This window comes from Halichoerus grypus, chromosome 13, assembly GCF_964656455.1.
Source record: "Halichoerus grypus chromosome 13, mHalGry1.hap1.1, whole genome shotgun sequence".
NCBI classification, from domain to species: Eukaryota; Metazoa; Chordata; class Mammalia; order Carnivora; family Phocidae; genus Halichoerus; species Halichoerus grypus.
The window spans coordinates 44,298,172-44,315,387 of record NC_135724.1 but is presented as its reverse complement, the minus strand read 5'-3'; the positions used below and the strand labels follow the sequence as shown (position 1 = coordinate 44,315,387).

At 43.8% G+C, this 17,216-nt stretch overlaps 1 protein-coding gene across 3 annotated transcripts in view; it reads right to left on the bottom strand.

Moving 5' to 3' along the window:
• Positions 1-17,216, bottom strand: part of KCTD1 (potassium channel tetramerization domain containing 1) — a 184,171-nt gene that overhangs the window by 22,269 nt on the left and 144,686 nt on the right. For all 3 annotated transcript variants that reach the window (XM_036089209.2, XM_036089210.2, XM_036089208.2), the window contains exon 3: positions 5,823-5,967. In XM_036089209.2, coding sequence (XP_035945102.1) covers positions 5,823-5,967 — 145 coding nt within the window. The remainder of the gene's footprint in view (positions 1-5,822; positions 5,968-17,216) is intronic.

Below are 17,216 nucleotides of genomic sequence, written 5' to 3'. Positions count from 1 at the left end.
AACAAAGAATCCAATCAAGAAATGGGCAGAAGACATGAACAGACATTTTTGCAAAGAAGACATCCAAATGGCCAACAGACACATGAAAAAGTGTTCAATATCGCTCGGCATCAGGGAAATCCAAATCAAAACCTCAATGAGATACCACCTCACACCAGTCAGAATGGCTAAAATTAACAAGTCAGGAAATGACAGATGTTGGCGGGGATGCGGAGAAAGGGGAACCCTCCTCCACTGTTGGTGGGAATGCAAGCTGGTGCAGCCACTCTGGAAAACAGTATGGAGGTTCCTCAAAAAGTTGAAAATAGAGCTACCATATGATCCAGCAATTGCACTACTGGGTATTTACCCCAAAGATACAAAAGTAGGGACCCGAAAGGCTACGTGCACCCCGATGTTTCTAGCAGCAATGTCCACAATAGCCAAACTGTGGAAAGAGCCAAGATGTCCATCAACAGATGAATGGATAAAGAAGATGTGGTATATATATACAATGGAATATTATGCAGCCATCAAAAGGAGTAAGATCTTGCCATTTGCAACGACGTGGATGGAACTGGAGGGTATTATGCTGAGCGAAATAAGTCAAACAGAGAAAGACATGTATCATATGACCTCACTGATATGAGGAATTCTTAATCTCAGGAAACAAACTGAGGGTTGCTGGAGTGGGGGGTGGGGTGGGAGGGATGGGGTGACTGGGTGATGGACACTGGGGAGGGTATGTGTTCTGGTAAGCGCTGTGAACTGTGCAAGACTGTTGAATCTCAGATCTGTACCTCTGAAACAAATAATGCAATATATGTTAAGAAAGAAAAAAAGAAGAAGAAGAATGTAGCAGGAGGGGAAGAATGAAGGGGGGGAAATCGGAGGGGGAGAAGAACCATAAGAGACGATGGACTCTGAAAAACAAACTGAGGGTTCTAGAGGGGAGGGGGTTGGGAGGATGGGTTAGCCTGGTGATGGGTATTGAGGAGGGCACGTTCTGCATGGAGCACTGGGTGTTATGCACAAACAATGAATCATGGAACACTATATCTAAAACTAATGATGTAATGTATGGGGATTAACATAACAATAAAAAAAATAGCAAAAAAAAAAAAAAAAAGGCTTTTGTCCCATTCTCCTGCCTTGAATGAGGATGTGATGCCTGGAGCTGCTGCAGCCACCTTACGACCTTGAGGTGACAAGCGTGAGGCCAAAACGTCAACATTGAAGATGGCAAAACAAAAAGACAGAGAGTCCTGGTCCTTGACGACATCACCGAACAGATATCACTGTCAATAACCATGGACCTCTGATTTCTTATGTGAGAAAATAAATCTCTATTAGTTTAAGGCATTGCTGATTGACTATTCCAACACCTGCAGCCAAAAGCATGTATAACTTACAGTTGGGTATATGGTGCCAAACAATGAAGACAAATAATTACAAATGTACGTGTGTGACCACGGGGAGAATCGCAGGGTACAGGCAAACCAAGCTGGACTAAACACTGTATTCATCATTAGTGATGAATACAATGAGCCCTAATGACAAATAAAGGCCAGGAAAAGAGTGTTAGGCGACAGAATGGTCTCTTTGAAGGGGGCAAGAACATGGTGTGCTTGTGGAACTAAGGAAAGTCCTGTAGGACATATGTGTAGGTAAGAGTTGTGGGGGCGGGGGTGGTGGTGTGGAGAGCAGGGGTTGGAGTATTCTGGGCCTTGTGGGTTCTCACAAGGATATGCTGCTTTGCTCCACAAACAATGAATGGGAAGCCCCTGCAGAGTTGTAAGCAGGAGCAAGTCATGGTAACACTATTTTTTTCAAAAAGTGTCCCTTGGTGAGGGATGGGGTGGGAGATGGCAGAGGATGGGGAGAGGGAGAAGGGTATGGCTATAAAAGGGCAACGGGAGGGATCCTTGCCATGATGGAAATGTTCTGTGCCTTGACTATTTCAAGGTCAGCATTCTGGTTGTGCTGTTGTACTATCATTTTGCAAGATGTTACTACTGGGGCAATCGGGTAACATAGGATCTATTATTTCTTACAGCTACATGAGAGTCTACAATGATTTCGAAATAAAAAGTCTAATGAGAAAGTGTCTCCCGGTTTCAACATGGAGAGTAGATGAGAGGGGGGAAAGGGTGGGAGAGGGAAATCAATTAGGAAGCTAGTCCAAGTCATCCAGAGAGCCGAGCCTTGGATAGGGAGGTGGGATGAGAAGAAGGAATTGAGGGCGCCTGGGTGGCTCAGTTGGTTAAGCGACTGCCTTTGGCTCAGGTCATGATCCTGGAGTCCCGGGATCGAGTCCCGCATCGGGCTCCCTGCTTGGCGGGGGGTCTGCTTCTCCCTCTGACCCTCCCCCCTCTCATGTGTTCTCTCTCTCTCTCTCATTCTCTGTGTCTCAAATAAATAAATAAAATCTTTAAAAAAAAAAAAAAAAAAAGAGAAGAAGGAATTGATTCGAGAAGTATCCAGAAGGCACTACAGACTGGCTTGCTGATGGATCGTGTCTGGGAGATGAAGAAGGGGACAAAGTGCAGAATGACTTCCAGGCTCCTGCCTCGAGCAGGCAGATGGGTTCTGACATTTTTTACAGAGATAGGACACAAAGCAAGCGGGCAGGTTCCACAGTGGTAGTGGGCTTGGGGAGGCGGGCATGGCCAGCTTATGATTAGGCAGCTTGAGGAGCCAATGAACTCTCCACGTAGAGATTCTGAGCGGTCATTTGGAAATGCAATCACCTTAAAAGGGAACTAAAAGTGAAATGTCCTTCCTTCACCCCTTTCCCCAGTTCCACTGCATTCCTTCTAGGAAAACGTTGGCCCCCCACTGTCGCCATATCACACTTTCAGCCCTTCCTTTTCCACTCGCTTACTTGCTCTTCCACACGGGAAGCCCAGACCTGATTGGTGAACACCTGACATGCGAGGTGCCAGGTCTAATTACTGGGCGGGGGGGGGGGATGCGGGGCACTGCTGAAGTCCGTGCCCACCTACAGCAGGCCCCCCCTTCCTCCCCTCCCTTCTCTCTCGCCCTGTGTCCAGTGCAGAACTCAGCCCCACTGCCTGTCTCCACGTGGGGCCAGTGCCTGCTTTCTAGAAGCGGTCCTGACTGTCCTCCTAGCTCTCCTCGGCCTGCAGCTGCTGTGAGTCCTGCTGCCTACAGGCACCAGCACTCTGTCTGAGCAGGTGCGTCCCCAGGCTTACGCCGAGGGCTGCAGGCGGGAGACCTCCCTCGGGCCTCTGCATGAGACACTTGCCAGTGAGTGAAGTGGCCTGAAGGGAAGGCAGGAAAGAGGTTCAAAAGTTGGCACAGAAAGAAAAAAAACGACACATTGAAAATTACCCTTGAAAACCCTCCAGGAAGGTGCCATCTGAGAAACACACTCCCAATATGTTTTCCTTCCTGAATTGGAAGAGATCATCACTGGATAAAGTAGCTTACTTTCGTAAGGAGCCATGTTGCACAAACCAACTTCGTCTGTCTTTAAAGCCCGAATGACACTCAGCACCGTCAAGAGGTGCACTCTGGGAGGCCCCTGGGTGCTGCCACTGGTTGGGGAGCCACGGGGAGCCACGGGGTCACGCACTGCCTCAGGCTGATTTCAAGGCTGCCGGGAGTGCCCACACTAGCTGCAGTTCTGACTCTTTCTCTCGCATTTCCTCACCAAATGTAGACTTGGCAGGTGCCCCACCGCTCAAAATCCTGACGGGGAAGATGGACGGGGGCCCCCTGAGTCCTTACTAATTTGGGATCTAATCTTCTAGATCTTTTTGTGTATTTACGCACACATATTTTTAACGTAAATACGAATATGGCTATGCATTTTCACTGAATGGTGAAATCTTGGTGATTTTCTCCCCTCACACATCAGATCATAGAGCTCTTGGTAAGGATGTGCTATTGCTGAACTTTTTTTTAGTTGTGTCAAGTTTCTGCTATTACAAATGATACGACCACAGTGAACATCCCAGGTACCTATATCTTTGCATATTTATGCAACTATTTCTAGAAAATAAATTGACTCCAAACTGCTAGATCAAAGAGTATGTGTGATTGAAAATTTAAAAACTGCTGAATTGCCCTCCAAAAATGTTTATTCCCAACCATGATGTGTATCCCCGACACTGTATATTACCATTTTTTTACATTTTTGCCAATCTGATAGATAAAAAGGGGTATCTCAATTTTTGTTTCTTTGATTCTACAGAGATTAAATATCTTTTTAAAATGCTTATTGGCAATTTTTATTTTTTTCTTTGGGAGATTTTTGTTTCTGTCTAAAAACATTTTCCATTGGGTTGTTTGTATGTTTCTTATAAATTTTAGGAATTCTTTTATTAATGATATTAATCTTTTATTGCAAATATTTCCTGTTGTCTAACACTTGTCTTTTATATGTATGTGGTGTCTTTAATTAAACTTTTTTTTTTTTAAAGGCTACGTTCTGGGTGTTAAGTCTTCCTTAAGTAGGCCCTCTCTGCCTCAAAATTATGCTTTTAGAAATTCCTTTAGATTTTTTTTCTGATATTTTTTATAGTTTTAATTTTTATGTTCATTTCTGGAATATCTGTGAACTTAGGATATAAGATAGGGCTTTGGCTTTACATTTTTTCCCCAAATGTCTCTGTGCCAACTATCTCAGTGCCAATTACTGATTATTCCTTTGTTTTCCCACTGATTGAATTACCACCTTTATAATATATCAGATTCCTTTATACACACATCTTCTCCACACCCTGTTCTTCTCCACTGATCTATTTGTTAATTTCAACCCAATCAGGATCACACTTTTTAATTACTCTAGCTCTCTAGTATGTTCTGATGTCTGGTAGGACGCATCCGCCACAGCCCACCATTACCACCACTATTATCATCCCTAATAATTTATTTAGCTATTCTTAAGCTCCGTTTCTTCTACATACACTTTATAAATGGATCAAATTTCATTTTAAAAAAATTTGTGACTTAAATGGGTTTGTGCTGAATTTATCATCTGGGGACAGGTGACATCTTAATGATATCGAGGCTTCCCATCCCGGAACACAGAATTTCCTTTCATTTATACAACTCTTCTTTTATAGTTTATGTAGAGATTTGCAGTTTTCTTAATCAGACTTTGCCCACTTCTTGTTAGGTTTGTTCCTAGGTCTTATAAATTCTGTTGTTACTGTGAGTGGTATACCCTTCCATTATATCTTATGCTTCACTCTTGCTATTCTGTAGGAAAGCTATCAATTGTGATATGTTGATCCTGAATGTAGATGCTTTAATGAGTTCTTCATTAGTTCTAACAGTACTGAGTTGATTCTTTAGAATCTATTTAAATATTAACAGCTGCAAAGATTACATTTGTGTATATTTCCTTTCAATAGTAACACTTTCTGTTTGTTCTTCTTGTCTGATTCCATGGCCTAGAGTTGCCAGCCCAATGTGAGACTAACACCTGTTACTAACTTCAAAGGGAACAATCTAAAATTTTACTGTTAAGTGTAATACTTCCTTTAAGTATCTGGGAGAAGAAGTATTAAGCTAAGGAGGTTTCCTTGTATTTCCTACCTTATTAAGATGTAGCAGAAATAAGCTTTGAATTTAATCAACTTATTTTCAATGTGTTAAAATAAATTATAATTCAGTCTTTAAACAAAATCAGTCCGCTTTTGGTCACATAAAACTTTAATGACCATATCCTCTATTTCATGAAGACGGTGTAACCATGTCAGAGACCAGAGAGTTGGTATACGTTAAAAATGCAGAGCTTGAAATGTTCTGGGGAGCACATCAAAACAAATCACATATTTAATGCTATTGGTAATTTAACGTGAATCCCTCACCTTGAAATCATCAGGAATGAGGAGTTTTGATGTTCGTAGAAAATTCAAGATATATCTGAACATCTGTCCATCTCTGTCAATGAAATAATGTTGTTTGAGACTGTCCAAAACAATGGGCTCTGTACCATCAAAAAGTCTTCCGATTCTGTGATAGAAAAGAGGGAACAGTGAAAGCAATTAGAATCGATTGTTTGGCCGCTAAAACTAAGAGCTACCGCTTTGGGTCACTGTCAAAGGTAGCAGGTTCAAAGATGGCAGTCAGCAAATATCACCCGGTCCGTAGTTACGCTTCTCTGAGAAGTACTGGTCCTAGCTTGATAAGTATTTCAGGACCAGACAAATCAAAATAGTCTCAGGCTTTCTCAAGTAAATCCTTTTATTCACTGTCTGGTACCTGTAAAGAAAATGTCCCTGACATGGTGATTATGGCTAAGTGCTGTCACTGTGATGGAAAAGCATGTCTTTCCCCTGGGTTACTTAAAACCACCTTCTCTGCTACTTAAAAAAAAAAAAATGTTATTGCTCCAAAGTGTCTTTTAAACAGATTCTACGGAGAAAGCAATTTCGTATTTAAGAAATCTGTTTTCTGAGCTCTCCCCACCCATGAATCACAAACTTTCCAAAAATAAAGCAATGCCTATATGCTAACATCTACATTTAATTATAGAAAGGAATCATTGAAAATATCACTAGTCTAGGAGAATATGTTTTCCATTAACAATATACAGTCTAGTTTCTTAGGTCTCAGCAGAAATCATTTGTCACAGCCAGGCATCATTATAAAAAATAAATACTTGACCACGCCAAAAATATGACCTAGTACTAGAACACGAGTGGCTACAGGTAATTTTTTAAAAACAGGAATCCACGATACGTTTTTCCCATTATAGAGTTAACATCTGAGCAGTGTTGTACAGTTAAAGCATTCTGCATCCATTCATTATCACCTATCCCTTTAAGGATGGCTGAACCTACATACTTCAGTATATATTCAGTTAATACACAGTGGTCACATTTGTACCATAAACAAGTAGACAGCTGGCTACTGACAAATATCCTATATCAGAAAATAGAATTTACACACTAGAAATCACTTCCTTGACCCAAGAGGTGCATTGCACTTTTCATTAACAGTGTAGGTAGGCAAATGGCTCTATTTTTTCATGAAAAGCTTTTATGGAACTCATATCATCTATCTCTGATTTGGAACATCATCTTATTGCTTTGAAGTCAATTTTGAAATCATATGTTGAAATGTGACAGAGGTAATGGTAAATCAATACTTTCACCCCTCCTAAAATACAACAGACAAATAGAGAAGCTGCTTTCCCTCCTTCCCCCAAAAGAAAAGCTTGGGAATTTGTTTCAATAAAAATCTTTTAAAGATAATTAGAAAACTCACATCCTACCTGAAGGTAGTAAGTGCAAAGACGAGAGCAACTAATTACAGTCAGGTCATATTTCTAAAACTCAATATATTTTTCTCAGCTGATGTTTTTGTCCAACTTTCCATGAATGGAGGGTGATTCACAATTCCTTCCTTCCACAATTTTATCCAGGGTGTGGCTCCCAACCACCCTAGGACTCCTTCACTGCATGCAACCTTGTCATTCGTTCCCCATTAACACATCAATCAAACAGGCTACAGAAAGAGGCAGTGAAACTAAAACACACTTAGTCACTTAGTTATAGTGTTTCCAGGACAGTTTCGTGTCGGGTGGGAAAGGACGAGACTTGTGTGCTTATTACTAAGACATTTTACTCTTCCTTGTTAACATGATAAATTTACCGTTGACAGGGGAAGAAAAGGGAGTTCTATTTATTAAGTGCTGTCCAGATAGCATGCACGATCCTTAGCACTTCATGGATGTAAAGGATCCATTATCCTCCTTTTAAAGATGAAGAAATAGGCTCAAAATGATGAGTAACTTGCCCAACTAGTTAAGTAGCATTGAGGGATTTGTGCAGTCTGTTTGATCGTAAAGGGGCCTCCCTACAACGAATGGAATGAAAAGAATTACCACTACCGAAGGAAAGCTTTTGGTCTAGAGTTTGTACTTTCTATCTTCTGTTTGTTTAGCAAGAGCTTTGCAATGAAATCCAAGCGTGTATATGAATTATTTTTGTGGCCTGTAATATATTAGTATCAGTGACTGCAAGTCACTTTAGTCAAGAGATGCAAAGTAAATATTTTATTCTTAAATAAATCCTATGCTTATTTTCTTGGAAGCTCATTTTCAAAATCTAGACCTGGATGTACTCTGGCACAGCATGAGTGATTCGTAAATCTCTATGGAGTCAACGAGTAAAGGAGTGACTGAGTGGTGAGGGCAGCTTGGCTCGGCCCTTTCCTAGCTGTAATCTGGGGGAATTGACTTCTCTGTATCTCCATTTCGCTTATAAAATGTCTGTTTCTGGGCGCCTGGGTGGCTCAGTCGGCTAAGCCTCTTGCCTTCCTCGTCCTGGGTCCCCCATCGGGCTCCCTGCCCAGCGGGGAGCCTGCTTCTCCCTCTGCCCCTCTCCCTGCTCGTGATCTCTCTCTCTCTCTCTCTCGCAAATAAATAACATCTTAAAAAAAATAAAATGTCTCTTTCTTTTATAAAATTGCCCCTTTTCTCTGGGTTGATGAGAAAATCAATCATGGCACGCTCAGAAAGAGCACGGCAAGAGAAGGTATCCCAAACTAGCAAACAAGGATTTCTATGAAAGCACATCTCAGAAGACAGCAGGTCCTCTAAGGAACAGGATGTAGGGGCCAAAGGAACAATCTGGGTTGAAGTGTTTGTTAGAGACCTTAGTGACGTAGGAGAGATGTGCCATTTAAAAGGCTTTTAGGGTGGAAACACCCCCCCCCCCCACACACACACCCCCACCCCCTTCTGGCAGATACAGGGAAGTGGGCCTGGCTGCAACGAGAAGCACCTGCGCATGGCACGAGGCCGAAATGGGAGGCGCAAAGGGACGAGCCGGGGGGCGAGGTGAAAGGAGGCCCAGCGTAGGCCGGCGAGGCGGCTGGGTGATGCGCCGGGGCGAGCTGGGTCTCCAGTCGGAATCACTGAGGCCGAAGGGGGCGGAAGCTGAGGAGGGAGGGCTGGTGCCCACCGCACGGCTGAGGAGCCCCAGCGAGGCGCAGAACCCGGCGCGGGCGGCGGGCCCGAACCTTGGCCGCCAGCTCGCGCCGCCCGGAGGACGAGGAGGAGCGAAGGGAGAGGCCCGAAGATGGTGGCGCCAGCCGTGGGGTCTGGGCGGCAGCTGAGGGGGGAACGCGCTGTGCAGGGACGGGCCAGCCTTGGGAAGCACGAGCCCGCGGGCCTCGCCACGGCACACGACCGTCCGGGGTGCAGGGCCTCTCCGACAAGGAGGCGGCCGTATCTGAGACACCAAATGTTAGGAGCAGTAAAGGGCAACGTTATGCTGCTGGTTTCTTCTAACTTTAAAAGGAAGCGCGTTCTGAGCTGTGAAAACAATGCGGAAGGACAGGGCGGTGCCAATGATCGTAAAATGGCGTCCTGGGGTCTGTTTTGCAAGTGCCCTGGAAAAGCATTGTTCGGCCAAGCGAATGGGGGGGACGTCGGCAAGGGCTGTATTTCTTGTGGACATATGAATGGAGTTACAAATCAAACTGCAGTGATTTGTAAACTCTGGTGCCTGAAAACTACGTGGAACTGATTACAGTTTACTAACCTTGGAGAACATTCCTGTTTTCCAACTGACCAAGACCAAGCTGGCTCGGGATGATGTATGGCCGCCTTGGTTTTTGGTGTTTTTTTTTGTTTTGTTTTGTTTTTGACACTCATTGAACCAAACAGCAATGCTGAGAAAAAAGTCCTCCCACGATTGTATTTTTTTTTTTTACTTTTATTTTTTAACATTTTGTTTTGGACAATTTCAAACTTACGCCAAAGCAGAGAAAATTATATAATGAACCCCCATGTGTCCATCCAGCTTCAAAAGCTATCAACCCTTGGCCAAGCTTGTTTCACCTATACTTCTATTGCTCCCTCTCCCCAATGGAATTTTTATAGTAAACCCTAAACATCCTGTCATTTTATCTGTAAATATTTCACTAACTAGTAAGAATATAAAAGTTCACTAAAAATATGCATTAAAAGATACTGAAATATATTTCTCTTGCTTTTTAATATTAACACTGTTGATTATTGTTTATGGAACAAATAATGCAGGATCAAGTCTCCAAAGGAAATTAAGCTCCTTCTTGTGGAAAAGTCTGGTTCCCCACTATGGCTTCTCCTCTCTCTGGTGTTAAAGAATGGTCTTAAATGAAAGAGAGGATAGGGATAGGGCCCGATATACCTGGCTTAGTGTGACTCCGTCATTAAGAATTTATTTTTTTCTTGTGCATTCATTCATAGGATCTGGTTTCTTTAATTTACTGTGACTCGGTTCTTTAAGAATTTCCTTTTACTGTGCAGTCATTCAATTATTTACTCTACCCATATTCAATGATCTTGACCATGTGAAATTCAGGGGACGCTGTGGTAAGTAAACCACACATTCCTTGCTTTCGTGGAATTTAACAGTCTGTGGGGTTGGGAATGCAGATCAAGTGCAGTGTGTCACGGGGTGTGCAGAGTGGGTTACGGGAGTCCACAGGAGGTGCACCTAACTCAACTCTGGGGAGGCCTGGAAGAAAGAGAAAGTTCAGTGGAGACCTGAAGGACAAGCAGAAGTTGGCCAAGTACCAGGGCGGCAGGGAAGGTCAGGTAAGAAAGGAGAGGGGTAGGAAAGATAGAAAGGCTTGAAGCTAGAAGAAACCTGGCATGTGATTACTCCCTACTGGGGCAGAGGCAGGCCGCCTGAAAAATGAGGCTGGAGCAGCAGAGTCAGATCGTGAAAAGCTGTATAAGCCAGGTCAAGGAGTCTGGATTGAGTTTCGAGGCCGATGGGGGCTGATGTCAGGCTATGCTCTCCAATGATGTTAAGGAAAAGAGCAAATTTAGAAGTGAGACTGAATGAAACACCAATCTGAAATCACATCTCCTCAAAGATGCAGTTTGTGGCTTAGCCACATCCTTTCTCCTCTGCCTTGCTTTGGACTGTGTTATTTGCATACGGCAGTGGTCCTTAACCCTGGTGGCACACTGAATCACTGGAGGGGCTTTTAAAAAATAGTGCCAGATATTATGATGTAATTACTGCTTAGGGTTGGGGCCCAGGCATCTCTCCAAATTAGTCTGATGAACAGCTGAGTTGAGAACCAGTGCGAAGGAGGATGAGCACAGACTAAAGAACAACAAGTCAACATCACGGACTTGAGAGGTTTTCAGTTAATCATTCTGTCCCTTCGAACTGTCACAGCACCTCTTCCTAAATAGCCAGCCACACTTTTGGAAGGGAAGATCTCCAGGATGACCTAGATCAACGTCCCATTTTACAAATGGAGAAACGAGTCCCAAATACGTAATGCTCAAGGATGCCCAGCTGGCTAGACACAGAGCTGGCTCTGAATGCACCACGCTGTCCCTGGGGTAACGGGCAGAGGCCACATGCAAGCCCGTGAAGGCCAACTGCTTTAATGCTAGTTACTATTTATTGAATTGTATTATGTGCCAAGAGTGAGCTGGCTGTTTTATGGGCTTTATCTCATTTGGTTTTACAATGATCCTATGAGGTGGCCATATTATTCTCATTTCACAGATGAAGAATCTGAAGCCCAGAATGGTTGTCACTTGGCTTAAGTTACAACCTGGGTCTGATTCTAAAGCCTGTGTCCTTAACCAGTAATTTATAATGCCTCTTCATGTGCAATTTCAAACAAACAAAGAAAATGACAACTCAACAACTTGCCTTGAGGAATGCACAATTGTTATAGTTCAGTGGAGTTTGTTAATGTTGCATGTTATCCCAAGAAAATTTGGTGATTATCAACTTTGTAGAGAAACTATTTAATAGCCATGAAACAAAAAGTTGAGGCTCAGGGGCTGGGTGTAGGCATACTGAGTAGGTACCCTAAACTCAACGGAATCCAGTCAAAACACTCCCAAGACTTCAGAGGTTACTTCCAAACTGTTGGTACAACGTGAAGGGGCATAAAATGGGATGGGAAAGTGAGCATTCTTAGGACAATGACAATTTCTGGGGAGAGGAATGACACATGAGGTTCCAGCTCCATTTACCTTGCAGCCCTTGTGTTCCCTTATGTGCTGTGACCCTACATTTAATTCTGACACACCCCTGTGGGATTGGTCACTTTACAGCTAGGGAGAGATTTCCAAGGCTTCCAAGGCTCCACACACCCCATCCTCCTCCTGCCACCTGGTGAACACCACGTCACATCAAGCACCATGACGTGTAATATGACACCGGGCCCCGCTTTTCCAGAGGCAAGCGGGGTTAATCCTTTCTATTCTCCAGAGCCAGAAGGCACATGGTAATTATACAGTGAGAGAGGCAATAAGAGAAGCGTTCATCTGCAGTGGCACGGGATCCACTGGCTCAGGAAGGGTGGAGAAGACCCTGCCCAGGGCTGAGAACAAAGTGCCAAAGACAGACCAAGGGGTAAAGGGCAGGAGAGTGGTGGCTGGGCTGTGTCACCCACTTAGCTTCCCTTTGCCAAGAAAGGCCTTTTTCTCTACTCCTGGGCTTCCAAGCCAAGGAAAATATGGTTTGGACACAAGGAAAAGATCTCATTTAGTTTCTGGTCCATATTTATTTTGCTGTGTAAGAGAGTAAGAGGCAACTGACAAATTACCCCTCTTAGCATCTGGGGGCTATTTTTAAATTATAAAAGCGAGACCTACTCATTGTTGAAAATTGGAAAAGTGTAGAGGACACAGAAGCAGCAGAACAGAAAAACAATCTGCCATTAGCCCACCAATTAGGACATTACTTTTTTAAAAATCCCATTTGAAGAGGATTTTTCTATGAATAATTTTGTTTTCAGAAGCACTTGGACCTTCATACTTTTTTAGGTCTACTATTCCAAGTTGGTCTGTTATGTTAGGAAGTGATGTCTACTGCTCCAAGTTACGTTCCCAACCGAGTTTCTGTCCTAATATTTGGTTTTACATAAGAAAGCATATGGGGTACAGAGCTGGGTGAAGGTGGGCATGTTTGTGCCCGTGCGAACGTGAGTGTGCAGGGGTGTGCCCGCGTGTGGACAGCTGTCACTGCAGGTGAAACCAGACTCAGGATAGCAGACATGGAGAGAGGAGGCAGTCTTGCAACCAGGGGGTGCGTCTTCCCCTTTTCTGCTCAGATGGGAAAGGAGGGAAACAGTGGTGGAAGGGAAGAGACGTGCTCGATTGATACCTGAAATTTAGACCCTTGGGAGTTCAATATTGTAGTCTCTCTCTCTTTGCATATATTTCTAAATGTCCATAATAAAAAAGTTTTTCTTTAAAAAAAAGAGGGGGGGAATGCCTGGTATGATTACAATGTTTAAAAAGAAAGAAATCACCAGTCCACTTACTGTTTGAGAAGCCTGAATTATCATAAATAGTGTTTCATATGCTTCAAGTGTTATAACTGTTAGAACAATTCTAGGAAGAGTTCTTTATAGTTCCCACACGTGGGAAATTTCCTCTATATTTCATGAACACAGATACAAATTAATTCAGAGCTTGTTATAGAAATGGACAGAAGTAATTTAAGAGAAGGGAGAAAATACCTTCTTGGTAGGAACAAACAAAACAAATTGTATCTAGTTATGGGGAAGTTATGTTTCCAGTACTGTTCCCTGAGGCAGCATCATTTTCTTAAATGATGCATAGAACTGAAGAAACCAGGGGAGAAAGGAAAGGCAAGTTTAAAATATAAGAAAAACTAGGAGAGCAAAACAACTCTGGAACTTGGCATTTTGGAGAACTGATCACTGCTGGGACTACTGTTGGCGGAGGGGGAGTTCGGGGCCACTCGGGGCTGCTAATCCTCTAAGAATCTCATGAGTGCCCCCCAGGACTCTGACTAGAACAGTTTTTTGTTGTTGTTGTTTTGTTTTTTAATTCCGAGAGTTACACTGTTAACTATGAAAAATGTATTATTACAATTAACATGATTTTTTTTTTAAACCACCAGAATTTATGTAAGTAGGCTTTTTATTTCTGCATTTATTGAGTGCCTACCATGTTCCTGGTGCTCTGCCAGGCCTTTCAAAATGAGGATGATGCAGTCCCACTGGGAGTCAAGGAAGGACAGAGGGGGACCTCGCTAGCCGAGGGCAGGCAGGGAAGGCTTCCTGCAGGAGGCAATGTCTGTGCAGGGTCCTAGGGATCATGAGGTATAAGGAGAAAGGCACAGGGGCTTGGAAAAGGGATTTCAGGCAAGAAGGAACATGATGGTGGGAACAGAGCAAGTGAAGAGCATCTCTCTCAAAGTGTGGAGCCCAGTGGAGCATGTAAGGGCACCGTTATTCCCAAGAGCTTGGGCATAGTGCTTTCTGGGGTGTTTTAGGAGCCCCCAGCACATTCAGCCCTAAAACTCACAGACCTGGGTTTGAATCCTGACTCTACCATCTTTCAGACCAAATCAATGAGTTTTGATGTCTTCATCTGAGAAATGGGATAATACCTAGCCCAAAGAATTCTTAAGAGAATAAATGGATGTCCGAAAAGAACTACATTTACTGAGAATTCACTCTGTGCAGGACACAGTACTGAGTGCTCACAGAATGCCTACTAGGTGGATCCTAGCAGCCCCATTTTACGGGATGCCGTGGCCAGCTTCTCAGCCCAGAGGTCAGAATTCACACTCAGGCAGCTGGATCATAGACCGCAGTTCGGAGCCGCTCCCTGACTGCCTGGTGCTCGCTCCTCGGCAGAACACCGTGCCCGCCTGGCCCGGGCTCAGGAGATGCTGACAGATATTCGTCCTTTGGCGATGGTGGGCTATGCCAAAACGGAATTCTGACTGTATATGAAATCCTGGAAGAAAACCTTTACAGTCACCTGGTCCTGTTCTCTGGTTTGAGCAAATGCCTGCTTAAAAATGATTTCTAGAGCTATTTTTCTAAGCTCAGTCCAGGATCAGATCATCATATCCTCCCTTGGGAGCCCACTTGGGTATTTTCGGCTCAAGCAGTTTCTGTTTAGGTTTTCTGTCGTTTTTTATTTGGGCAGGCAAACTTGCACAGGTGCACACGAGCCTGCCCCCATCGCCCACCCCGTCCTCCTCCCAACAGTCTGTTCTATATTGGGAGGGATTTTTGACACTCCTTTTTTCTCTTGATTTAAAACTCTAGAATATGTTTTCCATTTTACAGTAATAATTACTCTTCAGAGAAAAAAATGTTGTAATAGCCAACATTTTTTGAGTTTGTTAGACACAATGTTAAAAACTTTATGGGTTATCGGATTCACACCTCACAACAACTCCATAAAGTAATATTTTGACTTTACTGATGGAGAGACGGAGGCCAGAGCCATCAGATAACTCACCGAGGGTCTCTGAGCTCTGCACGCTCTTTTTCCTGTAGAATGAGGGCCAGCCCATTTGCTCCATGCTGTCCCCAACCCTCAGTGGGCTATCCGTCCCAGAACATTCTGCCCCCTTCCCCTTCCTGCTCTGGCCCCTCCCACCAGCCTTCATGCACCTTGCAAGTGCCACTTTGGTTTTCTTGTTTCTAGTTCCTTGTTACACATGCAAACTCTTCCCTATGCGTTCCATTGATTTTAATCTGTTTTTCTGAGTGACTGGGCTTATTCCTGGGCTTCTGAAATATCAGCAGACCTCACGACTGAACAAGCGCTCTCCTGCATGAGGACACGTTCCTGATTTGTCTATCTGTGCATCAGGCTTCTAACGAACGGACTGGACTCAGCGCCGCCCCCTGGGATTGTGCTCTCCTGGGGGCCCCACTCTCTCTTTGAGACTGTCAGCGACAACAGCATGTGGAAGGGAACCCGTCCCCATCTCCTCTGGTGTTTTACTGTTGCAGACTATGGGAGCTGGCTCCCAACACGTCATAGTAGTCACTTCGAATAAAAGCATCGTATTCATTATATGCCACTAGGCGAGGACTATGGTGAAGCTAGCTGTTTCTATTTCCAATTTAACAATTTTTTGCCTGCTTGTCACGGGGCCAGCAAAACAACAGTGTACAATGAAGTGCTTCAATATTCTGCTGAGTACCCATAAGTGAAAAACCAGAGACTTAACATGGTGCTTAATAAAAAGAGAAAGGACGAGAAAAATACAATTTACCTAAAAATGAGGTAAATGCTTTTTCAAAACCTAACAGAAGATGTATGGAAGAAATCAAGTGAATCTACCCTGACTCCTTTGTACCCCTTCCCTGCTCCTCACACACGCATGCACACACCACGGCTGACACCATTCAAGGGATGGTTCAACTGCTCAAGAGTAAGGTGAGGTGGTTGGATGGATGAAAATGACTGAATTCCTCCGTCCCTGCCTCACTTCAGAGTGACTAGGAAGCTTGAAAGCGCGTTCTGAAACGAGGCTTTCAGAGACAAAGCCAAAGGGAGGAGATCTAGCCTCAGGACTGTGAGTTACACCTCTACAGAAGGAAAGAAGGCTGCAATTTGGACAAGAGTCACATCTACTCAGCTTCAAAGGTATATCAACATTGTAAAGAACATGTAAAATGTCCATACTGCCATTTTTTTAAAAAATTCCAATTGCTTATTCAAATCATGGTGGACAACATGCCTGGTGGGCCTTTTATTCTGAGAAGACTAAGATTTTGAATTTATGTCACAAGAGTATTTAAATAATCACCAAGTCAAAATGACATATGAAAAACACTAGGTTTCTATCACCTCATGATTCAAAGACAACATTCTCGGGTGTGTGTGGTTGGGAAACAAGGCACTCGGAGCTGACAGCATCCTGCCTTTGGCTACACCATGGTCAACAATGCGCTGTTGTAGGTGTGCGTCTTGTGTAACCATCCCCGCCCTGCTGGGGTTTATCATAGTTCAAGAATTTACCCCGAGGCACCAAGCCGGTCCTCAGGCAGCTAAGCAGTGGGCGTTAGCTATCCGTATTCCTCCCTGTCCCTTCCAGCAAAACCCAGAACCAAGCCCTAACCTGCAAAACTTTACAGAAGTGAACGTCCCGGCTGATAACAAGAATTTCTTCTTTCTCCTCTTCCTTTTCAGATGATCATTAAACTGAAGGTGACAAGTGATAGTCGTCGCTGGACGCCACTGCTTCTCATCCTTGCCGCTCCATCTGAAAGTCCTCCGGGAGAGGCGCATGGAAGCCAGGGCTCATTGGACAAAGAAGTACTTGTGCTAACTTCTAAAATCTACATAAAGGATTGCAAATGGGTTCTTCAAGAGCCCCACAGAATGTGCACTTGGAAATATAAACTGTCCTGTCACTGTTTGGTGTCTGTAACCGGCCCAGATATGCAGCCATGGTGAAGACCAGAGCTTCATCCATATTCAATACGGTTCCCTAGGTTCGTTG